At 48.2% G+C, this 25,947-nt stretch overlaps 1 protein-coding gene across 1 annotated transcript in view; it reads left to right on the plus strand.

Moving 5' to 3' along the window:
• Positions 1-23,645, plus strand: part of CHRDL2 (chordin like 2) — a 40,491-nt gene extending 16,846 nt beyond the window's left edge. The window contains exons 5-11 of the mRNA XM_060274045.1: positions 1,165-1,258; positions 3,390-3,439; positions 5,436-5,604; positions 7,090-7,284; positions 9,775-9,948; positions 18,912-19,004; positions 22,250-23,645. Of these exons, the coding sequence (XP_060130028.1) occupies positions 1,165-1,258; positions 3,390-3,439; positions 5,436-5,604; positions 7,090-7,284; positions 9,775-9,948; positions 18,912-19,004; positions 22,250-22,329 (855 nt within the window). The 3' untranslated portion in view covers positions 22,330-23,645. The remainder of the gene's footprint in view (positions 1-1,164; positions 1,259-3,389; positions 3,440-5,435; positions 5,605-7,089; positions 7,285-9,774; positions 9,949-18,911; positions 19,005-22,249) is intronic.
• Positions 23,646-25,947: the final 2,302 nt, after the last annotated feature.

Here is a 25,947-nt window from a genome sequence, read left to right on the forward strand (position 1 = left end):
GTATTTGCTTAGCACACACTTAACATCAGGGTAGGGGCCTGGTGGGGAGGCCACCATACCTATATAATAAATACTATATAATAAATTATTATAATATCATTATTATTAATATAATAAGTCAGGTTGAATCCTGACAAGACAGAAGTACTGTTTTGGGGGGACAGGAGGCGGTCAGGTGTGAAGGACTCCCTGGTCCTGAATGGAGTAACTGTGCCCCTGAAGGACCAGGTGTGCAGCCCGGGAGCCATTTTGGACCCCGAGCTGTCCATGGAGGCACAGGTTAATTCTGTGTCCAGGGCGGCTATCTACCAGCTCCATCTGGTACGCAGGCTGAGACCCTACCTGCCCACAGACTATCTCGCCAGAGTGGTGCATGCTCTGGTTATCTCCCGCTTGGACTACTGCAATGCGCTCTACGTGGGGCTACCTTTGAAGGTGACCCGGAAACTGCAATTAATCCAGAATGCGGCAGCTAGACTAGTGGCTGGGAGCAGCCGCCGAGACCACATAACACCGGTCCTGAGAGATCTACACTGGACTGGCTCCCAGTACGTTTCTGAGCACAATTCAAAGTGTTGGTACTGACCTTTAAAGCCCTAAACGGCCTCGGTCCTGTATACCTGAAGGAGCATCTCCACCCCCATCGTTCTGCCCGGACACTGAGGTCCAGCTCCGAGGGCCTTCTGGCGGTTCCCTCATTGCGAGAAGTGAGGTTACAGGGAACCAGACAGAGGGCCTCTCGGTAGTGGCACCCGCCCTGTGGAATGCCCTCCCAGCAGATGTCAAGGCAATAAGCAGCTATTTTACTTTTAGAAGACAACTGAAGGCTGTCTTCCTGTTTAGGGAAGTTTTTAATGTTTGATGCTGTACTGTTTATAACATTCGGTTGGAAGCTGCCCAGAGTGGCTGGGGAAACCCAGCCAGATGGGCGGGGTATAAATAATATATTATTATTATTATTATGGCAGGAGTGTGCAGGCAGGGGCCTTTTCAATCAGAAGCTAGACACCCAAGCTCTAGGGAAACGGATGGTTAGACTACTGCAATGTGATGTAGCTGGGCCTGCCCTTGAAGACAGTTTGGAAATGCTAGCTAGCTCAAAACACATCTGGTGGGGAGAGACTGCTACTGACAAAGTGTCTGGATTTCTTGTATTTTTCTCAGGAAGGCCACATTTACTGTGGCCTGGTGACCTGCCCAGAGGTGCTGTGTGCCTCTCCCGAAACGATGCCAGGCTCCTGTTGCCAAGTCTGCAGAGGTAATAGAAGAACCATGATCCTCGCTGCATCCTTTGCTCCCACACCATGGACCTGTGGCAGGATGGGAAACGCAGCCAGAGATCTTGTCTGCCGCCAAACACTGCCCTTTGTTAACATTTCCTGGGCTGCCCTGTGCAGGAATTGGTTGTTTTTTCTAGCGCCATCTCAAGCTCCTTTGCCCTCCTCCTGGAGGAAGATTATTTTTCCTCTACTCAGGAGAAACTGGAGCTTTTTTGCTGCCTGAGGCAGAACTTTAGGGCAGCAGGCTAATTTGGGGGCTGCAGGGCAGACCATGTGGCAGCCATTCCTAGCTCCATTCCAACACCACCCGAATTTACCGCCTGAGGCAGCTGCCTCGCTCTGCCTCATGGAAGGACCGGCCCTGCCTCTCCCCATCCCATCTGAACTCCTTGCATTTGGTTATACAGTGGTACCTCTACTTACAAATGACTCTAATTACGAATGTTTCTACTTACGAACGGAGCTTCGTCCGCCATCTTGGATGTGATTTAGGCAGGATTTTTTTCTACTTACGAATTTTCAGATAGGGTTGCTTCTACTTACGAATTCTTTCTCCCAATGTATTCCTATGGGATTCGACTTACAATTTTTTTCGACTTACGAATGTGCGTTCGGAACGCATTAAATTCCTAAGTAGAGGTACCACTGTATAGGGTGGTGGAGGTAGAGATTCTATGGCAGGGGTCAGCAAACCTTTTCAGCAGGGGGCCGGTCTGCTGTCCCTCAGACCTTGTGGGGTGCCGGACTATATTTTGAAGGGAACAAATTCCTATCCACCACAAATAACCCAGAGATGCGTTTTAAATAAAAGGGCACATTCTACTTATGTAAAAACACGCTGATTCCCGGACTGTCCGCGGGCCGGATTTAGAAGGCGATTGGGCTGCATCTGGCCCCCGAGCTTTAGTTTGCCTACCCATGTTCTATGGTTTCTTCAAGTTCTGTCTCTTAATAAATTCCTTTCTCCCTTTGTTTGATATAGTGAATAGTTACTTCCTCTGGAGTGAAGGGCAATAGGGTGTGATGAGGGAGGCAGCCCCAGAGTCGGGGTGTGTGTGGTGGACTTTGTTTCACCTCGGGGTGCTCCTGTTAAGCCCAGAGATCCCAGAAATTTGCTGCCCTGACAAATGATTTGAAAGTTAACTTTCGACCGGGTTAACTCTATGCACGCGTACCGTTAAAATTTGAACCGCAGCCATCGCTTCTTAAAGAACTACATGTAAAATGTTTCAAACGAAAACATTCATTTGCTATCTGTCAGAGGGTCGTCGTGGCTACTCTAGAGTAACTCCGCTTGAGTCCAGTTTGTCTTTAAAGACTTGTATTGTGCAAAGTATCTACAGTGCAGAGACAGCTTAAAACATGACCTCTAATTCCGAATCAGAATCCGGCAATGGCGTACGTCTGTTCCCACGCCAGCAAAGTAGTCGGGGCACCCCAAAACGCCTCCCCCTTGACCTGCGTCGCGGTGCTCTCCTTAACTCTTGCGCCGAAAGGAGCGATGCCCTCTCAGCCTCCTCCCTTTCAGGGCAGTGGAAGGGCTCTCCAGCATCCTTGAGCCCTTGCCGGCACCTCTCCTCCCCTGGGCTTTCCCATCATTCCGCAAGCTGGCTTCTCTCTCCCTCCGAGTCTCTCTCCTCCCCCATGGCTGCTTCAGACCCACTGCTGCTCCCTGTGCTTGGCGAGGTGGATGTTAAGATGATGGGGGCTGGCTCCCTGTAGGGAGTCACCCTTACACTATCTTTCAAACAAAGACAAGAAAGAAAACTCGAGCAATTTAAAAAGGACCACAAAAGTGCTTCCAGGCCAATAAGTGAAAAATGGGCACATGATGTCACAGGCACCAGCCAGTCCATGCTGTGCTCAGCGGCCATCTCCTTAAAGCTGCAGATCCCGTTTTTCACTTTACTTGATCCTGGAGAGAAAATGGTTCATCTGGACAAAATATAGTGAGTGTGTTACAAAGGGGTGCTGCCACTCTAATGTTTCGGTCAGGTTAGGAATCTGAATGAATAAACAGGACAGGGTAAATTTCCTTGATGGACCAAGGTATATGCTTTCTATGTGAAGCTCCCACCTAGAACTATGCTCTTTCTTTTCTCTCTGCAGATAATTCCTTTGAGAGGTTGATAGAAGAGCCCCAATTAAACAGAGGCGTCGTAAGTAAAGCTTTCAGTTTTTGTTTCTTTAAAATACACAATTAATTTAGAGGTATGTACTTTGGCGTTCAACATCGCTCACTAGCAGGTCGTCTCACGTGCAATAAACATTACAGGTTCTCAGAATTTGTCGCAGTAAAAGGTGACATAGAGAAAGTAGATAGAGAAGGTTTATTTAAAACAACAACAACATAGATTTATAGTTTTTATCTATATATCTATATAACCGACCATGTTTGCGTGTCTCCACTTTTCACTGAAACCGCTTGACCGATTGCGTTGAAATTTTGACACAACATCACATGCGAATACGTGAAGGATCTTATACAGTTTGCTTAGACAGATGTCACACCTGAGGCAGATAAAAGCCAATTTTAAGGAACTCAACATAGCGCCATCTACTGGCCAATGACCATAATACATGACTCGGACAGTTCCAAGGGTGGGGGCCAAGGTATGGAGATACAGGGGGAGGGGCCAACACTCCCCGGGGACAACCCTAACCCTACCATCCTCCACCGGGGTACGGGGGCCCTGACTGGGCCACAGCAACGCGTGGCCGGGTCCCACTAGTAGATTCATAGAATTATAGAGCTGGAAAGGGACCCATCTAGTCCCTACAATGCATAACATTGGAATTGAAGTTGCATGTTGGGAGATTCAGGGCAGATAAAAGAAAGGACTTCTTCGCACAGCGCACAGTTAAACTGTGGAACTCCCTGCTACATGAGGCAGCGATGGCCACCAACCTGGATGGCTTTAAAAGAGGCTTAGACTAATTCACAGAGGAGGAGAGGGCTGTCGAGGGCTACAAGCTATGCTGGCTCTGCTCTGTCTCCACAGTTGGAGCCAGCAGTGTTTCTGAACCCCAGTTACTGGAAACCACAGGAGGGGAGAGTTGCTCTTGTGTTCAAATCCCGCTTGCGGGTTTCCTGCAGGCACATGGCTGGCCACTGTGAGAACAGGATACTGGACTAGATGGGCCATTGGTCTGCTCCAGGAAGTTCTGCTTAGGTTCTTATTCAACTGAATAAGTGCCGTCCCATTTATTTATTTATTTTTAATTGCAAACGTAAGAGAAAGAAAGAAAGAACTTTGGCCCACTTCCACAACGATCCATTAATCCCAATCTAAATATATATATCGGTACTGTATAGGCAGCCCATATATCAGAAATAGTTATCCAAATGAGATTGATGATTGGAAGGTATACAGCGGTACCTTCGTTCTCAAACTTAATCCGTTCCGGAAGCCCGTTCCAAAACCAAAAGCGTTCCAAAACCAAGGCGTGCTTTCCCATAGAAAGGAATGCAAAATGGATTGCTCCGTTCCAGACGTTTAAAAACAACCCCTAAAACAGCAATTTAACATGAATTTTATTATCTAACGAGACCATCGATCCATAAAATGAAAGCAATAAACAATGTACTGCAGTCACACAATCAATCAATCAATCCATAGCTGAACTGGGTTCCACACAGTCACAAAAAAAGAAAGAAAAAGAGCCATAAAAACGCAAAATAAATAGCAAAAACGGACAGAGCTCAGCGTAACACTCAAAACGGAAGTGTGGCACTCAAAACGGAGCACGTTCGGCTTCCGAAAGAAGTTCACAAACCAGGACACTTCCTTCCGGGTTTGCAGTGTTTAGCTTCCAAGTTGTTCGAGTACCAAGGCATTTGAGAACCAAGGTACCACTGTACTTTCACATGTAGAAAGGTCAGTGAGATCTTCAGACCACTGAGTGACGGGTGGTGGGTCTTTATCCTCCCAACCTTGAAATCTCTTTGCCTCTGTAAGGGCTCTCAGAATCCGCTTTCATTGCCCACCTGTTAGTCCCCACATCTCGGGAACTTTAAATTTAAGGGGCCTTTAACTGAATGAGACTAGAATCAGAGTTGGCAGGGATCCCCGGAGGGTCATCCAGTCTGACCCCCTGCAATGAGATTGCCTGCTGAATTGACTGGGGATCTCGCCATGTTGTCTGGCTCTGCAGAGGCACCCCCGTTACCACTGTGCGGTGGGCGCCGGGAGCAGAGGATCTGCCGGAGCAGCTGATCCCCCAACGGGCGCCTCGCTGGAGCTCATCCCCAAGAACATAAAGAAGAAAGTGGGAAGCGGAGGCACAACGGTCAGAATTATTCTGAAGGAGCAGAACAAAAAAGGTAACGTCAATTCAGGTGAACACTGCAATGCGCTCTAGGAGGGGCTTCTTCCCTTGCGCCTGAAGCTGTCATGCTGCTCTCCTGTAGCCGCTTGGTTGTCTTAATGACATTTTGCTCTCTGTTGGCTCTCAGCCAGCAGTACGCGAGTTCAGTCTCCCTATGAGAATGAACTCAGTTTCTTTACGTAGACACTAAGTAAAAAGCCTGCCTTTCAGGGATCAAATCGTGAACTGAAATGTGAGTAAACATTTTGTTACTTTACTCAGAAAGACTCTCTTGTCTTTATTCTTTTAGGAGGGATCAAAGGGGACACCAGGAAATAATCTTAACTAAGAGATTCAAATGAATCTGCAAACTAGCTTCCAGCTATATTGAGGGGAATCTGCTCTGTTATATCACTCACTAGCGTGAGAGAAGGAATACATCATTTCCTACTATCCTTAAGGACGCGGGTGGCGCTGTGGTCTAAACCCCTGAGCCTCTTGGGCTTGCCGATCGGAAGGTTGGCGATTCGAATCCCCACAACGGAGTGAGCTCCCGTTGCTCTGTCCCAGCTCCTGCCAACCTAGCAGTTCGAAAGCATGTCAAAGTGCAAGTAGATAAATAGGTACCGCTCCGGAGGGAAAGTAAACACTGTTTCTATGCGCTCTAGTTTCTGTCGCGGTATCCCATTGCACCAGAAGTGGTTTAGTCCTGCTGGCCACATCACTGGCGTAGGAAGCCGCTCAGGCACCCGGAGCGGCAAACATGACGCGCACCCGGGGCTGAGGCATTGCTACGTACGACGTATGCGTTGTTACGTACTTGCATGCGTCGCTATGTAGCGATGCTGCACATGCGCGCTATGTAGCAGGGTGCCGGCGCTGCCCCCTCCGCTCCCCCTTTGCTACACCCCTGGGCCACATGACCCAGAAAGCTATCTGTAGACAAATGCCGACTCCCTTGGGCTGAAAGCAAGATGAGCGCCGCAACCCCATAGTTGCCTTTGACTGGACTTAACCGTCCAGGGGTCCTTTACCTTTACCTTTTGTTGTTTAGTCGTTTAGTCGTGTCCAACTCTTTGTGACCCCATGGACCATAGCACGCCAGGCACTCCTGTCTTCCACTGCCTCCCGCAGTTTGCTCAGACTCATGTTCGTAGCTTCGAGAACACTTCTCCTTGTGCCCTCCATCTTTCCCAACATCAGGGTCTTTTCCAGGGAGTCTTCTCTTCTCATGAGGTGGCCAAAGTTTTGGAGCCTCAGCTTCAGGATCTGTCCTTCCAGTGAGCACTCAGGGCTGATTTCCTTCGGAATGGATCGGTTTGATCTTCTCGCAGTCCATGGGACTCTCAAGAGTCTCCTCCAGCACCTTTACCTTTTACCTTCCTGCTATCCTTAACTTTCCCACCCATCTCAAATGGCTTGAACATGAACTGCACTCTTTATTTTTTTGTATTTTCACCCGTGGTCTTCTCTCTCTCTCTCTCTCTCTCTCTCTCTCCAGCTTGTGTGTACAACGGGAAGACCTACTCGCACGGAGAAGTGTGGCACCCAACGATCCGCCACTTTGTGCTCCTGCCCTGCATCCTGTGCACCTGCAAAGACGGGAGCCAGGATTGCCGGAAGATCACATGCCCCAAGGAGTACCCCTGCGAGGAACCTGAAAACGTGGAAGGGAAATGCTGTAAAGTCTGCCCAGGTAATAAACAAACACACTGACTGCATTTCGTGCTTGTGTGTATTACCCCTTTGCTGTATAGGACTGGGGGGGGCAGATGCATTGCAGGGGGTTGGACTAGATGACCCTCAGGGGTCCCTTCCAACTCTAAAATTCTAGGCTAGATAGATAAAACTTTATTCACATTAACGAATGGCCATAGCAACAATAAAGCATCCTTACACGACCCTATGAGCGAGAGAAAGGACAAGCTGAAATTTTGGAAAGACTAGAAACACTAAGAAACAAATTTCACAGGCTTCCCTGGCGGATGAACTTTGGGACATGTTGCTTGTATGCGGAGCATGACTCGCTGTCAGCGCTGCCCCCTCTGAATTAAACGCCACTTATTTATAGCTCTGCCCCAGCAAGAAAAGCTCAAGGAAGAGGCCATGGGCGGCTGGGGCGCCCAAGAACCTCGACTAGACACAATAAACCCAAACTTAATTTATTAATTACTCCAGAAGCAAAAACAGAACGTTACCAGTGGCAGGTGAAGGAAACACCCCGAGGGCCAGACTACGTCTCTCCGTGAGCCCTTTGGCAGGCCAAAGATAAACATGGCAGGCGGCTGGAAAACAGGAACGATGCAGGGGAGAGCGGGAAGAGTGTAAATGAGACCTCGGCGTAGGTGCGCAAGGGAGCCAGCAGGGTGTCACTCATTTGGGTCCTGGAACTGGGGCTATGCCATGACTCAAGGCTTTGGGCTGCATCAATCTAGTGTGCTCATTCCATCGGGCAGATGGTGGAACAAGCTGGAGCAGGCATCCCCAAACTTCAGCCCTCCAGATGTTTTGGACTACAATTCCCATCTTCCCTGACCACTGGTCCTGCTAGCTAGGGATCATGGGAGTTGTAGGCCAAAACATCTGGAGGGCCGCAGTTTGGGGATGCCTGAGCTGGAGCATCAACAAGACAGAAGTTTAGCATTTATTATTATTATTATTATTAATTATTTATACCCCGTCCATCTGGCTGGGTTTCCCCCGCCACTCTGGGCGGCTTCCAACAAATACAAAAATACATTAAAATATCACAGATTAAAAACTTCCTTTAGGTGTTTTCTGAATGTCAGGTAGTTGTTTATCTCCTTGACCTCCGATAGAAGGGCGTTCCACAGGGCGGGCGCCACTACCAAGAAGGCCCTCTGCCTGGTTCCCTGTAGCTTTGCTTCTCGCAGTGAGGGAACCGCCAGAAGGCCCTTGGCGCTGGATCTCAATGTCCGGGCTGAATGATGGGGGTGGAGACGCTCCTTCAGGTATACAGGACCAAGGCTGTTTAGGGCTTTAAAGGTCAGTACCAACACTTTGAACTGTGCTCGGAAACGTACTGGGAGCCAATGTAGACCTCTCAGGTTATGTGGTCGCGGCGGCCACTCCCAGTCACTAGTCTAGCTGCCGCATTCTGGATTAATTGCAGTTTCCGGGTCACCTTCAAAGGTAGCCCCACGTAGAGCGCATGGCAGTAGTCCAAGCGGGAGATAACCAGAGCATACACCACTCTGGCGAGACAGTCCGCGGGCAGGTAGGGTCTCAGCCTGCGTACCAGATGGAGCTGATAGACAGCTGCCCTGGACACAGAATTGACCTGTGCCTCCATGGACAGCTGTGAGTCCAAAATGACTCCCAGGCTGCGCACCTGGTCCTTCAGGGGCACAGTTACCCCATTCAGGACCAGGGAATCCTCCACACCTGCCCTACACAGCCCTACACAGCAGCCAACAACCAGGTGTCCTCGTTTGGAAGCCTGTATACAGGAAAAGGAAAGAAGAGATGGGGAGGAGATAGGATAGCTCTCGTAAAAAATCTGAAGGGCTGTCGCTTGGAAGCAGTGACAGAGCGGTCCTTGCTGGCACCCAGGGCAGCTGTGCCAAGGTATGTGCCGTACGCCGTGGGGGCAGAGCGCACAGCTAGAGCGCCCCTTGCCCCCTGCCCAGCCCCACAGCGGGTAGCCTGGCCAGCCAACGCAGCCCTGCTGTGAGGGGTGCATTCACGGTGCCCTGCAAGCCTAGCATGGCACAGAGCCCAGCTGGAGGGTGGGTGAGGAGGACGCAACAGGGCAGGGTGCGACACTTGCCGGGCAGTGCGATCTGTTGCTTGCTTCTCACGGTACCCTCCAGCTGGCATCATGAGAAAAGCACCCCCCCCCAAAAAAACTGCACTGGGGCGGCCCCCAGCCCCCCCAACACACTACGCCCCTGCATGGAAGATGGAGAACGCTTGTTTTCTCCTGCTCTGGAGGGTAGGACTCGAACCCATGGCTTCAAGTTACAAGAAAAGAGATTCCGACTCAACATCAAGAAGAACTTTCGGGCAGTCAGAGCTGTCCGACAGTGGAATGGGCTACGGCCCTCAAAAGGTTGGCCGGGATGGAATGCGGCCCCCCGAGCTCAAAAAAGTTTCTGGGTAGCCTCTGAGGTTGAACTCGCCTGGGTTGTTTGGAAGGTCCTAACCCTTTTTCGTGTACTTTCAGAGGACAAAGAGACGCCCACCGAAAGCGGGGTCGATACCACCAGATGCCAAGTGTCCGTCTACACGTTCGTTCCGTCCTCCACCTCAGAGAACCCCAAAGAGAACTTGAGGAAGATTGCGATTGAGCGGGAATCCTCGGAAGACGTCGAGATCTACATCTGGAAGCTGGTGAAAGGTGAGGACCGCTTTCGAACCTGCAACGCTCTCACTTTTGTGCGTCTGGTTTTTGGCCTTGCTTGTAATGAGCATTATGAGTTTCATCTATTTATTTGGAGGACTTAAACACAGTCTTTCAACCAAAGCGTTCTCTCTTTTTTAAATAATATTTTTTATTAATTTTCCATTTAAACCTATATAATCACATCATTATTATCCACTTCACTTGTTTTGCTCTTTAGAGCCTATCGACTTCCTTCCCTCCCACCTATTGATTTCCCAATGTAACCTTTATATCACAGCATTTTATATATTTTCCAATTCTAATATAACCCATTACAAAATACCTCAAAATTTAAATAAATATAGAAAGGTTAAAAAATTCTCATTACAAGTCTTCGGATAACCCTGCTAGTGTTGTTAATTGCTTACAATGATATTTCAAATTTACTCCAGTCCTTTTGGAATACTTGATTGTACTGGTTTCGGATTTTTCCTGCCAGCTTCGCAGTTCCGCAAAGTCCATCATTTTCATCTGCCCCTCTCCTTTCATAGGTACTTCTTCTGGTTTCCATTTTTAGGCTAGAAGGGTTGTTGTTGCCACTGTTGTTGCGTACATATCTTTTTTGTGTACACGTCTTTTGTCCTTTTTTGTGTGTGTATCTCTTCACCCACTATACCCAGTAAAAAAGCTTCTGTTTATTTAACAAAAAGTATTTTTAAACATTTTCTTTAACTCATTATATATCCTTTCCCAGAAAGCCTTTACCTCTTTACAAGTCCTCTTTACATAGGGTAAAAAATACCTTCCTTTTCTTTACATTTCCAACACTCGTTAGATCTTGTCCTATAACATTTTAGCAAGTTTTGATGGTGTTAAATACCATCTATACATCATTTTCACCACATTTTCTTTAAGTGCACTGCATGCAGTAAAATTAATTACTGCATTAAATGCTTAGGTGCACTAATGTTTAGGTGGAAGATTCCACCTAAACATTAGGAAGAACTTCCTGACAGTAAGAGCTGTTCGGCAGTGGAATTTGCTACCAAGGAGTGTGGTGGAGTCTCCTTCTTTGGAGGTCTTTAAGCAGAGGCCTGGCGTGCTATGGTCCATGGGGTCACGAAGAGTCGGACACGACTAAACGACTAAACAACAACAACAAAGCAGAGGCTTGACAGGCATATGTCAAGAATGCTTTGATGGTGTTTCCTGCTCGGCAGGGGGTTGGACTGGATGGCCCTTGTGGTCTCTTCCAACTCTATGATTCTATGATTCTATTATTCTAATACCTTCAGTCCACAGCCTTCCCCAAGATTAGAACTGAATATTATATCCATATAATATTCAACCAAAGCATTCTTGATGTGAGCTCCCTGTAGATAGCTGCTTTTTCTCCAGCCAACAGGTGGGGGTCTCGCTGAATGTCCCCTTTACTATCCTGCAGGTAGATCATAGAATCATCATAAAATTGTAGAGCTGGAAGGTACACCAAGGGTAATAATAATAATAATAATAATAATAATAATAATAATAATAATAATAATAAATTTGTAACCCGCCCAACCAGCTGGGTTTCCCCAGCCACTCTGGGCGGCTTCCAACAAAGATTAAAATACATTAAAATGTCACACATTAAAAACCTTCCCTAAACAGGGCTGCCTTCAGATGTTTTCTAAATGTCAGGTAGTCGTTTATCTCTTTAAAATCTGATGGGAGGGCATTCCACAGGGTGGGCGCCACTACGGAGAAGGCCCTCTGCCTGGTTCCCTGTAGCTTTGCTTCTCGCAGGGAGGGAATTGCCAGAAGGCCCTCGGAGCTGGACCTCAGTGTCCGGGCTGGACAATGGGGGTGGAGACACTCCTTCAGGTCTACTGGACTGAGGCCGCTTAGGGCTTTCAAGGTCAGCACCAACACTTTGAATTGTGCTCGGAAACGTACTGGGAGCCAATGCAGGTCTTTCAAGACCGGTGTTATGTGGTCCCGGCGGCCGCTCCCACTCACCAGTCTAGCTGCCGCATTCTGGATTAGTTGTAGTTTCCGGGTCACCTTCAAAGGTAGTCCCACATAGAGCGCATTGTAGTAGTCCAAGCGGGAGATAACCAGAGCATGCACCACTCTGGCGGGACAGTCTGCGGGCAGGTTGGGTCTCAGCCTGTGTACCAGATGGAGCTGATAGACAGCTGCCCTGGATACAGAACTGACCTGCGCCTCCATGGACAGTTGTGAGTCCAAAATGACCCCCAGGCTGCACACCTGGTCCTTCAGGGTCTTTCACCCCCTGCAACCCCCTGCAATGCAGAAATCGCAGCCAAATGCTCCTTCTGTTGCTGATGAATGGGGTCACGCTGGTCTTCCCCACGCGGCAAGCATGGGGTGCGTTTCAATGGACAGGAGAGGATATATGAATTGCAACTAACCTCTCCAGGATTCCAAATGTGTAGGTGGAGTAGAGTTTCACAATCCCATCCTTGGCAGCAAAATTAAAAGCATAGGAATTAGGTTGCAAAGGCTTGTTTTGAGCAAGTCCAGCTATAATAATAATAATAATAATAATAATAATAATAATAATAATAATAATAATATATTATTTATACCCCGCCCATCTGGCTGGGTTTCCCCAGCCACTCTGGGGGCTTCCAACAGAAAAATAAAACACAGTGATCTATTAAACATTAAAAGCCTCCCTAAACAGGGCTGCCTTCAGATGTCTTCTAAAAGTCTGGTAGCTGTTTTTCTCTTTGACATCTGATGGGAAGGCATTCCACAGGGTGGGCGCCACTACCGAGAAGGCCCTGCAACTTGGCTTTTCGCAATGAGGGAACTTCTCTATGTTGAAGAAAACCCTTCGGGTACTAGAGAGGACCCACAAGTGGGTTAAACACCTGTTTGTCGCACCGTAAATGCAAATAAAAAAATCAATCCTGCACTGTAATGAATAGTAAAAAAGTAAATGAATAGTAAAAAAAAGTAATGAATTACATTAGAATTAATTGCACAACATTCTCAAGCTCACAAATCAGCAATAGAACTTTTTTTGTTGTTGTTCCATTTTACCGTATGTCTGTTTCAGCAGCAATATCATAAAAGCCCATTTTTGGTAAGGTTGCAAATTTAAGCTGCGCTTTAACTTTTCACGTTCGGAATTTGGGGGGGGGGAGAGTGTTAGGCCAATACGGTACTCAGTTTCTGGCCCCCGGCATGTGGCTGCATACACACCAAAGAATCTTAGCAAATGCCGTCTGCACCCGAACAAGCACTACGATTCCCAGCACCCAGAACAAACTACAATTCCCAGGATACTTTCATGCTTTAAAAAGTTGCTTTGCACCACCTCAGAGGCATGCTGCCCCCATCAAATTGGTGGCCTTGATCTCGTGCCTGGGTGGAGTTCTTTATTGTTAAGCATGGAGAGAGAGAGAGGTCAAGCTCTGACTTCAATGGAGGGAGAGGATAAAGTGAAGCTTCATCCAAGATTCCTCCTCGTCTTCTCTCAGGCTTGAGACTCCACAGTTTCTCTCTGGGATTTTGCTGAAGCAACCCGAGTCCAATCTCAAAGCCACTCGCAAGGAGGGGGTAATAAATACTTTCAGAGTAACAAATGCTTTCTGGACCGAGAGAGCAGGTCACCCAGTTCCATGTCATGTTTGACCAGTGATATCGCTTACAACCTGTTAGCAGTGGAGGCGCTATGTTTGGGGGGGGGGTTGCCGGTTGTATACGGCGTTCGTTGTGTGGTCTCTAGGCTGGAGGCCGGAGGAGAGGAGCCGCCCGAAAGGAGTGATGTGGAAGGAAAGTTTCTGGGCAGCGGAACAAGCCAAACGGCTATCAATTTCAGGTTTTCCCAATGAGTGGGCCCCAAAAAACCATGCGCAGAAGGTTGGCGTGTGAGAGGTTGTCCCAAAGTCGCTCGGTGAGCTTCAAGGCCGAGTCAGGATTTGAAACCCAGGACTCCACAATCCTGGCACTCTAACCCACTAGACCACACAGCCATCTTGGCTTGATGGGAGGTTGATGGAGCCCACCTCCCCACCCCGCCTGCCACATTGCGGTATAGTGGTTGGGCTAAGCGCAGGCATCCCCAAACTGCGGCCCTCCAGATGTTTTGGCCTACAACTACCATGATTTCTAGCTAAATATATAAAAGGATGTCATATAGAGGAGGGAGAAAGGTTGTTTTCTGCTGCTCCAGAGAAGCGGACACGGAGCAACGGATTCAAACTACAAGAAAGAAAATTCCACCTAAACATTAGGAAGAACTTCCTGACAGTAAGAGCTGTTCGGCAGTGGAATTTGCTGCCAAGGAGTGTGGTGGAGTGTGGTGTGGTGGAGTCTCCTTCTTTGGAGGTCTTTAAGCAGAGGCTTGACAGCCATCTGTCAGGAAAGGTTGTTTTCTGCTGCTCCAGAGCAGCGAACATGGAGCAATGGATTCAAGCTACAAGAAAGAAGATTCCACCTAAACATTAGGAAGAACTTCCTGACAGTAGGAGCTGTTCGGCAGTGGAATATGCTGCCAAGGAGTGTGGTGGAGTCTCCTTCTTTGGAGGTCTTTAAGCGGAGGCTTGACAGCCATCTGTCAGGAATGCTTTGATGGTGTTTCCTGCTTGGCAGGGGGTTGGACTGGATGGCCCTTGTGGTCCCTTCCGATTCTATGATTCCCTGGGTGGCCTTGGGGGCCTTCTCTCAGCCGGCCTACATCCGAGGCCTACATTGTTGTGGGGGTTAAATGAGGAGGGGGAGAACCATGTGCGCCACCTGGAGCTCCTTGGGTGGGGGGAGGTGGGGCACAAATGCAATTAAATAAATACAATTAAAGAATAATAATAATAAAGGTTAGGATCCCTTCCAACTCTGCAATTCTATGATTCTATTATCTATCCCTAGTTTCTCTCTTTTTCTTCCTCCCACACAAGCAGCCTAAATTTAAAATGTAAGAAGAGACCAGTGCCAGTTGTATTGTACACTGGTGATGCTATTCAACAGATTGGATGGGTAGGCTTGTTAAAGGGGCCCTAGATGGCTCCCCTTCCTCTGTTTTATCCACACAACAGCCCTGTGGGGTAGGCCAGGCAAACAGATAGCGAGACATGGAACACCCAAGGGAGAGTTCGTGACCAAGCGAGGACTTTCGAACCCTGGTCTTGCTTGCCTTATGCCTTAGCCCAGACACCCCCAGACTTCGGCCCTCCAGATGTTTTGGACTACAATTCCCATCGTCCCTGACCACTGGTCCTCTTCATAGAATCATAGAGTTGGAAGAGACCACAAGGGCCATCCAGTCCAACCCCCTGCCAAGCAGGAAACACCATCAAAGCAACCTTTCTCCCTCCTCTATATGGCATCATTTTATATATTTGAACATGGCTATCATAGAATCATAGAGTTGGAAGAGACCACAAGGGCCATCCAGTCCAACCCCCTGCCAAGCAGGAAACACCATCAAAGCAACCTTTCTCCCTCCTCTATATGGCATCATTTTATATATTTGAACATGGCTATCATAGAATCATAGAGTTGGAAGAGACCACAAGGGCCATCCAGTCCAACCCCCTGCCAAGCAGGAAACACCATCAAAGCAACCTTTCTCCCTCCTCTATATGGCATCATTTTATATATTTGAACATGGCTATCATGTCACCCCTTAACCTTCTCTTCTCCAGGCTCAACATACCCAGCTCCCTAAGCCGTTCCTCATAAGGCATTGTTTCCAGGCCTTTGACCATTTTTGACTTCATGGCCGAGTGAGGATTCAAACCCTGGCCTTCCGGGCTCTCGACCAACACTTTAACCCCCTATTATCGTCATCATCATCATCATCATCATCTCTGGATCCTTCCCGAGTCCGAGGGCCCATTTCACAGAATCACATCATCTACTTCAGGCATGTCCAACAGGTAGATCGTGATCTACTGGTAGATCACTGGTTGTCTGCGGTAGATCACTGGTAGATCATTGGCTCCCTCCAAAGAAGCTGAACAACTGTGGCTGCCCTAAAAGCTCAACATTTTGCCTCCTCCCTGACCTGAACCCCAAAAAAGGGGTAGATCACTGCCAGTTTTTAATTCTGTGAGTAGATCACAGTATCTTGGCCACCCCTGACTACTGCAACCCTCTGCGATGGAGGCTGGCTCGGTGTGGATTGGGGGGGGGGGCTTCCTTAAGTCCAGGAGGGGTTCCTCGGAGCGGGGTCCAGACAACCAAACCTTTTTTCCTGAGTGCCCAAGAATTTTGGGGAAATCGAATGGGAGTAACCGGGTAGGATATTAACACGAGAAAATAAATTAATTGAAGATGATTTTATCTAGAGTTTGGGAGTTTTTGGGGGGGGGTTGGTAATTGAAGGGGAACTGAGTTTATTTGGATTAGGATCTGTGGTGAAGTTAATTGGAAGGACTTGACCTAAGATAATCTGGGGTGGAGCCCCAATTAATAGGAGTCTATCTGGCAAGGGTTGGATGTAAATATCAGCTGGCATGTCTTCTGTGGCATTCAAATTGGGGATCTGCATTGTGTGCGTGTGAATTAGCATATGCAAATTTCATGCAAAGATGTGCCCCGAGGCTCCAGCCCCAGATCTTTTATGTGCTTAGCAAATGCCCCTGCTTTAAGTCTCTTGGCAGGATTCGCCTCCATGACTCAATGTGGGCGCACGCCCCCCTCTCCCTCTCTCGGAGAAAAAAAGGCACCTCAGTCCGTTTTTCTCTCCGCTTTAAACAATTGACTCAATGGCAGCGGCACAGGAAGGCGCATAAATCTGCAGACAAATATTTTTATATTTCCTGTTCGAGCCACGTTTCAAAACGTCGGGGGAATTAGCAGAAACCCAAAACCCAGTTGCTGTGTCTGCCGGACGGATGAAATATGTACCATGTTTGGCCAGAGCTGTGGAAAAAAAGGGATGGGCAGGGCAGAGAGGAGAAGGTTTCTCTTCTCTTAGATAGGAGAAGGGATGAACTGGCAAAATAATATAAATGTCGTTTACACGCTCTGTGTTACAGCACAGCCAGAGCTCCAGCTGGTCCGACAATAGAGCCAAAGAGTCATAGGATTGTAGAGTTGGAAGGGACCTCCAGCGGCCATCTAGTCCAGCCCCCCACAATTTAGGGATCTCAGCTGAAGCATCCATGACTGATGGCCATCCAACCTCTGCTTAAAAACCTCCAAGGAAATAAGTTTGACGTTCTTCTTAGGTTTGCTTCCAGCGACACACCTGAGGCCGGGGAGGTGGTCGAATCCTGGCAGGGCAGCATGGCTTGTGCCACTTCAGTCTGCATAAGAATGTGAGAAGAGGCTGTTGGATCAGGCCAGTGGCCCATCTAGTCCAGCATCCGGTTCTCACAGTGGCCAACCGGGTGGCCATTGCAGTGTTAAGCTTTTATGCCAGACCCCTCGACATCCCTGGATCTAGCAAGTGTTGGAAGCTAATTGAGCCTTGTAATTCCAGGAATAACCAAGCGAGCTTCCTGGTGAGGGGATGGGGAATTAAGGGGTCTGGTGTGAGATGCCATCATCATCATCATCATCATCATATATTATTTATACCCCACCCATTTGGCCGGGTTTCCCCAGCCACTCTGGGTGGCTCCCAACAGAATATATATATAAAAAACGATAAAACATCAAACATTAAAAACTTCCCTCAACAGGGCTGCCTTCAGAAGTCTTCTAAATGTCAGACAGTTGTTTATTTCCATGACATCTGGTGGGAGGGCGTTCCACAGGGCGGGCGCCACCACCGAGAAGGCCCTCTTCTGCCTGGTTCCCTGTAACCTCACTTCTTGCAGGGAAGTGGCAAATGGATGGGGTCCCCTCCCTCAAAGCCAGAATTCAGAATTTGGGTGCAGATTATGGGAATTAGAAGCAAACTGCAGGCTGGGAAGACAGGGAGCCGGAGCCATGCTTGATTTCTGTTTGAATCCAAGGCTGCGGCTACGGGGAAAAGCAAAACCCTCCTCTGCACACATCAATGCCGCAAGCCCCTCCATCGTAGGCTCAGGTTGTATATGTGTGTAAGTGAAGCATATATCCTAAAGATATCGCAGTCTTCACTGTGCCTCATTCATGAGACACAAACCCTGTGTAAATGCCTGGAACGCTGAAGCGCTGAGAGATCGAGGTAGCGTGCAACAGCACTTTTGAAACGATAGACCTTTGTGTGTGTGTGTGTATGTAATTTGTGGGGATGTTCAGGGAGGCAGGAGAGGATATATTGTTTATTAATATCCTTTCTAACTTGCGCTAGCAAGTTCTATAACTTAGCAAAGTTTTACACTCCCCTTTTAAACGCACAGCGGTTACCTTGTTGGAAGTTTGTTTAAGCCTCTCAATATTAGATTCCTGCTAATTTCCCTTATACCCCTCTTAAAAGGATAGACACGACACAATATTGTGCAAAGTACCGTATTTTCCCGTATTTTCTTTTTTCCTTTAAAATAATGTCAAAAATTAGGGGGTGCCTTATACATGGGGGTGTCTTATAGGAAGAATAATACGATATATATATATATATATATATATATATATATATATATATATATGAAGTTTACTCACACATTCAGTTCACAGATGGATTCCTGAAGGCAGACTTAGTTACAAAGTATATACATGTGCAATCTATTCCATATGGAGATAGTCCCTTTGTCCTCTGTTGGTTGGAAGCCAATAGAGTATCTCTAGCTAAAAAGCTGCTGCTCCAATTGTGGAGGAAGTCAAAGAGCGGAGAGTATGCAGCGTGCCTTGTCCTTTTGTGTTACCTGGACAGGTAAGGTCATGCCCACCTCTAGTCACATGTAAGAGGAAGTTTGTCCCAGCCCAGGAGGAAACAGGAAGTTCTGACTGGCTGGACCAAACATCCCGTTTTATGTCCACTCTAGGAAAACAAGGAATGTTGTACTTGACTGCTATCTATGTGTCACATCCCCCATAATTTTCTAAACTATGCACCTGTGTCTGGCTCTTGTGTTCTTGTTTTTTGTTTGTAGGAATCTTTCATCTGATCCAGATCAAGAAGGTCAAGAAGCAAGAGTTCCGGCAAGAAGTGCAGAACTTCCGGCTGGTTTCCAGGACAAACGAAGGTATGGTTGACCCGAGCGGAGCTTTCGAAGGTGACGTGGCAGTTTGGGTTGGGCCAACGCAGAATCCCAGAGATGTGGTGGCTTGATAAGAATGTTGTTAGCTCCAGCGGGAGGAACAACCAAACTTACAAAAATGTCTTTGATTCCCTCTCCGCTCCCCATTGCAGCAGGAAAGATGAGGTAGGATTGCAAGACCAGTGGTGGGTGTTTTTTTTTTGGGGGGGGGGGGAAATGCCATAAAATTGAAAGACAAGCTGCCTTGAAGCTAACAACATCGAACGGGGGCTTCTTGTAAAACTAAGCATGCCATGCGATGCAAAGCTCTCTTGGGAGTCTACCACTGAGATTCCAGGTTTTGGGGGGGAGGGTGGTGTGTTTGAACGCTCCCCAGTGGAAAATAACTCCTGGTCTGCAGAACACTAACAAGGCAGAGAAAGTTTGGAGTCTTTTGGTTAAAAGGGGGGGGGAGAAGATGCCTGGGAATGATAGGACAGGGCAGCCTTGGTCAGCCTGGCACCATAATAATAATAATAATAATAATAATAATAATAATAATAATAATAATAATTTATTATTTATACCCCACCCATCTGGCTGGGTTTCCCCAGCCACTCTGGGCAGCTCCCAACCGAATATTAAAAACACGATAATACATCAAACATTAAAAACTTCCCTAAACAGGACTGCCTTCAGATGTCTTCTAAAAGTCAGATACTGGTAGTTGTTTATCCTTGACATCTGATGGGAGGGCGTTCCACAGGACGGGTGCCACCACTGAGAAGGCCCTCTGCCTGGTTCCCTGTAACTTCGCTTCTCACAGGGAGGGAACCGCCAGAAGGCCCTCGGAGCTGGACCTCCGGGTCGAGGCTGAATGATGAGGGTGGAGACGCTCCTTCAGGTCTACTGGGTCAAGGCTGTTGAGGGCTTTCAAGGTCCAGATGTTCTGTAATATAACTCCGATCAGCGTGTCCCAAGCTTTAGGGCAGATCCACACCATACTTTGGAAAGCACTGCCAAATGCACATTTATAGCACATGACTTCCCTCAAAGAACCCTGGGAACTGTAGTTTCTCCCTACAATCTCCAACATCCCTAATGAACTAGACTTCCCAGGGTTCTTTGGGGTAAGTCATGCACTTGAAATGTCCATTGGATGTGCTTTAAATGCGGGGGGCAGAGTTAGGGGAGCTGCCATAATCCCAGGTCCAAGCATTTGCTTTGCATTCAGAATGTCTTGGATGCCATTGTGTGGCATCTCTGCCTAGAGGGATGCGGGGAGGGAGCAGTTTCCAGCCCGCCATGTGCTCATCACATCCCACCGTGTTCCCATTCCGCTGGGATGTGTGCAGAGGAGGGCAACCGACCAAGGTGATGAAGTAAACCAAACCTGATGAGGAACGGTTGAAGGAGCTGGTTATGTTTATGTCCTGAAAAAAGAGGAGACTGGGAGGAAATACCGGTATGAGACCCATCTCCAAAATACCTCAAGGGCTGTCACATGGAAGAAGGAGCAAAAGCTTGTTTTCTCCTCCTCTGGAGGGCAGGACTCGAACCCATGGCTTCAAGCCACAAGAAAGGAGATTCCAATTAAAATTAGGAAGAACCTTCTGATGGTAAGAGCTGTGGAAAGGGCTGGTAAGACTCTCCTTCCTTGGAGGTTTGGAAGCAGAGGTTGGACGGCCATCTGCCATGGATGCTTTAGCTGAGATTCCGGCATTGCAGGGGGTTGGACTAGTGGACCTTTGGGGTTCCCTTCCAACTCAACAGTTCTCTGATTCTTTGTCCGCCGTGAAATTCTGCCCCTGCTTCTACTGCCTTGGTTCCTCTGCCCTGTTCTCTGTTCCCAAACAAACACTTTCCCAACCTGACAAGCGCCGGAAAGGAACGGAATGTGGGGCGAGTTTTAAACCAGCTGCCCTTTGCAGGCTTAACCAGGTGTGAACACATCGCCTTAAGCTCGCAATTTGTTCTGTTCTGTGCCATGTTAGTCACTGGGCTGCTGGCTGGGAGTCTTTCCTCCCTCTCTGCACTTTACGGGACATCAGAAGATGCCAGAGACACCCGCTCGCATTTCGTCGAGGGCGGACAGGGGGTTACAAAACCCCCACCCACGCCGAATTGCATCCTTCGCGAGTCTGTAGAGCTGTTTGGTGTCTAATAATCTGCAATCCATCTGGCATTCTGGGAAGCGGGAGATGTGTCAGACGAATCCATTCCCCCTCCCCATATTAAAAAATAATCCCCCATATTAAAAATAGCTCCTGGAGCATTCCTGGAAGATATGTAAGTCTTGTTACCAGAAACTGCAAGGACATTTGTTTCTTTTCTTAAAAGGCCAGCAGACGCATACCTCTCAAGGGTTAGCAATGGTGTCATGGCTGTTCTGGAGCATGAAGGACTCAGGACATCATTAAACTCTGGGAATCGCTCCTGCCGGAGGCAGCGATTTCCACCAAACCTTAAAAGAGAATTGGATAAATTTGCTCTGCCTCCATAGCTGAGAGACAGCAACGCTCCTGGATAGCCCTTGCTGGAAACCACAGGAGGGGAGAGGGCAGAAAATTCTGCTGTGGTCTAAACCCCTGGGCCTCTTGGGCTTGCCGATCAGAAGGTTGGTGGTTTGAATCCCCACGATGGGCTGAGCTCCCGTTGCTCGGTCCCAGCTCCTGCCAACCTAGCAGTTTGAAAGCACGCCAGCGCAAGGGGTTGGCGATCTGTTGTGGAACCAACTCCATTGAAGACGATATTGATGGTACCCAACGTTGCTGGTTGCGAAGGGGCCCCCATGACAGCTGAAGCTTCAGGGCCCCCCAAAATTTAGGTCTGCCACGGCCAGATGCAATTGGCCGTGCTGGCTGGCAATGACGAGAGTTATAGTCAATGCAACTGGAGGTTCGCCAGGATGCTGAAATCTGGGGTTGGAAATACCAAGCTAGGAGGACTCAATGTTTTAACATAGCCAAAGTCATCTTCCTGTGTTCCTTATAGAGGGCGTGTGGTTTGCGAAGGAATAGATTCATTTTGCAAAAGGAGGTTCATCTGCAGAAGGAGATTCTCATTTGCAAAAGGTCACACTGCAATAAATTAGTATTTAAAGTACCAGCGGATCCTTTCTCTTTGCTAGCATTTTTTTTTAGGATGGGGGGGGGAGCGAGAGATAATATTCTATAAATAGTTTATTGCCCTTATAGGGTATACATTTCATGGGAATAGTGAGTAATAAATATCCTTCCATCTTCTCTCAGCTTATTGGAACACGTTCCTGGTTCAAGGCCCAGAGGCGAAGATCTCCGAAAGTCCGGACAGAGAAATAAAGAACTTGTAAAAGAATTGGGGGAGGGGGGTCTATTGATATTAATATATATGGGGGAAAGTTGCATTATTGAGTAAACAATCGCCGCAGAAACAGGAAAGACAATCGACAACCAGCTTTATGAAAATGCCAGCAAATTAACCTCATGGCAACGAGGACGACCAATATGGCCGCTTGACTTCAACGCTCCAGATCCTGCCGGTGCAACCAGCCTTTCCAAATGCTGCAAGAGTGAATGGATGGCCCTTTCACCTGCTTCCTGCTTGGGTGAGGGGGGGGTTGAGACCAGGAAAGATGCTTTAACCCTTTAGGGGAGACTGAAGGGCTGCCGCTTCTCATTGAGCATGTAGGGAACAGTCGCCATAGAGCTTTGATTCTGCTGTTGCACCAACTCTTCTGGGATAGCAAAGGGCATGTGTCGGATAGGAAGAGGGTTTCCGTTGCAGAAACGGAATATTTTGCATTTGCCTCCCAGCCGCCCTGTAGGAGTCTCTGCGTCGCTCGAGGTTTTGGGTACAGCCAAGAATTGACGAATCTGCAAACTCCAAGTGCTGTCATCCGATGCTGGAATTTGAAATCTGAATTCAGGAAGTGGAACAGGCATTCCACAATTCAAATGATCTCCCCTGGATACTTTGACAAACTACACTTTAAAAAGCCCACTTTCCTTCGGCCTCTCATTTGAATTTTGAATGTAAGCCTTATGTCAAGTGCTTTTTGTTTCGTTTGGCTGCAGGAGGGGAAAGGGTGTCTGGCGCAAAGGTTGCCCCAAATTTCTCCACCTTGATGGTCCACAAACTCATCCCCGCTTCCCCGGCTACCTTACCCTAGGGAAAGCGTTCTTCAGAGAAGCAGTTTGCACAACCCACCAAGGAAGATAATAACACAACAATAGCAATTGCACATTTATTCCAAAGTCAATTGAAATCTATTTAGTTTATTATTATTATTTATTAAATTTGTATACCGCCCTTCATCCATAGATCTCAGGGCGGTTCACAGCATAAAAGCACAAGATAAAAATAGCAAATACATAGCAAAGCAAAACAATAACCGCCCTCCCGCCGCCACCCCCCCATTAGCAAAATGGATGAACTACACACACACACACACACACACACACACACACACGCTTTTCAGATATATACATTTCACTCATTTTTCAATCAGTTCGACATTTTAAAACTTTGTTTCCTTCCCCCTTTTTCTGAGGTTCCTTCAATTTATTTTTAATATCTTTTGCATATCCAAATTAGCAAAATGGATGAACTTGACCCACTGATACCAGTTTTTCAAAGTCTGATGGGATACACACCGATGCCGCTAGCTCTGCCGTCCCTATGGCCACCATGCAGCGGGGCCCGGCCCTAGCCCATATGGGCACCGTGTTGCGCTGCACACCCCGGCCCACCCTTATGGGTGGTTCGCCCTGCCCCTGGGCGCACTGCCCCAGGTGCCCGAGAGGCTTCCTCCGCCACTGTGTAATCCCACCAAGCGATACCACCCACTTTGGGAACCGACGAGCTAGAGGGATTCTAAAAGAAACCCTCTAACATTTTACCATAGAACCGTAGAATTTCAGAGGTAGAAGGGACCCCGGGAATCCTCTAGTCCAACCCCCTGCAATACAGAAATATGCAGTTGTCCCGTATGGGGATCGAACCTGCAACCTTGGCATTATCATGACAAGGCTCTAACCAACTGAGCTATCCAGGCTCACGTTCGGCAACTGTCCTGCACATGCAAGCTAGGTAAAGGTAGAGGGGCCCCTGACCATCAGTTCCAGTCGTGTCCGACTCTGGGGTTGCAGCGCTCATCTCGCTCTATAGGCCGAGGGAGCCGGCGTTTGTCCGCAGACAGCTTCTGGGTCATGTGGCCAGCATGACAAAGCTGCTTCTGGCGAACCAGAGCAGCACACGGAAACACCGTTTGATGTGCTTTCGAACTGCTAGGTGGGCAGGAGCTGGGACCGAGCAACAGGAGCTCACCCCGTCACAGGGATTCGAACCGCCGATCAGCAAGCCCTAGGCTCTGTGGTTTAACCCACAGCGCCACCTGGGTCCCTACATGCAAACTACCTAGGTGCATATGCACTGTATATATGGCAGAGCTGGTAAATGCTGCTTGCTCATGGCAGCTGCCTGGAAGAATTGAAAGGCTGCAGGGACAGACAATGTCTGCCTTCTGCTTCCACAGTCAGAGGCAGCCATGCTTCTGAATCCCAGCTGCCAGGAGGGGAGAGGGCTCTTGTGCTCGGATCCTGCTTGCGGGCTTCTGGTCGGCCAATGTGAGAACAGGATGCTGGACTAGATGGGCCGTTGGCTGCTCCAGCAGGCTCTCCTTATGTTCTCAAAAGTGGTTCAGCCCTTCCCACGTGGAGTTAGAAAACCCTTTCAGCTCTCCCTGTGCTTAAAACCAGACATTCTCCATCACTCACCTGTGCCTGGAACGATGGGGGTTTTGGCGCCACGAGTCTCGCGCAGACTGTCTACACTGTGCACTACAATAGTAGTTTAGCACATGGTTATATCACATTTTTGGGACGCAGGTGGCGCTGTGGGTTAAACCACTGAGCCTAGGGCTTGCCAATCAGAAGGTCGGTGGTTCGAATCCCCGCGACGGGGTGAGCTCCCGTTGCTCGGTCCCAGCTCTAGCAGTTCGAAAGCACGTCAAAGTGCAAGTAGATAAATAGGTACCACTCTGGCGGAAAGGTAAACGGTGTTTCCGTGCGCTGCTCTGGTTTGCCAGAAGCGGCTTTGTCATGCTGGCCACATGACTTGGAAGCTCTACGCCGGCTCCCTCGGCCAATAAAGCGAGATGAGCGCCGCAACCCCAGAGTTGGTCACAACTGGACCTAATGGTCAGGGGTCCCTTTACCTTTATATCACATTTATTATGTATCTCACACCGTTCTCAGCTGCACTCAACTCAAGCGAGAGATGCATCTTCCCAAGAAGCACATGGTCCATTTGTCACAAGAGGAGAGCGTACAAAGGGACTTGCACTCACCCTGTCCGTTTTTTGGGAAAAGGTTCACAGTCTGATAAATTTATTTATCCCTGTTTTGATTGGGGGGTGTTTGGGGAGAAATCTATTTATTTGGAGATGTGTATCTCTGTCTCATAGATCGGAATAAACTGGTTTCTGAAGCCAAGCATCCTCCTCTTGCTATTTTATATATATAATGTCTTCCTTAATCATAGTGTTACACGCCACGCCAATGTCTGGGGCTTCAGGGGCTTGCGCAGACTTAGTTTCCTTGGAATGAAGAAGCAGAATAATATTTATTTGCATCAGCCACTGTTGTTGTTTAGTCGTTTAGTCATGTCCGACTCCTCATGACCCCATGAATCATAGCACGCCAGGCACTCCTGTCTTGCACTGCCTCCCGCAGTTTGGTCAAACTCATGTTCGTAGCTTCGAGAACACTGTCCAACCATCTCGTCCTCTGTCGTCCCCTTCTCCTAGTGTCCTCAATCTTTCCCAACATCAGGATCTTTTCCAGGGAGTCTTCTCTTCTCATGAGGGTGGCCAAAGTATTGGAGCCTCAGCTTCATGGATCAATGCCTTGTCGTGGCGAAGGGGCTTGAATAACTCAGAGAAGCTATGAGCTATGCCATGCAGGGCCAC

Source organism: Zootoca vivipara, chromosome 4 (assembly GCF_963506605.1).
Source record: "Zootoca vivipara chromosome 4, rZooViv1.1, whole genome shotgun sequence".
Classification (NCBI taxonomy): Eukaryota; Metazoa; Chordata; class Lepidosauria; order Squamata; family Lacertidae; genus Zootoca; species Zootoca vivipara.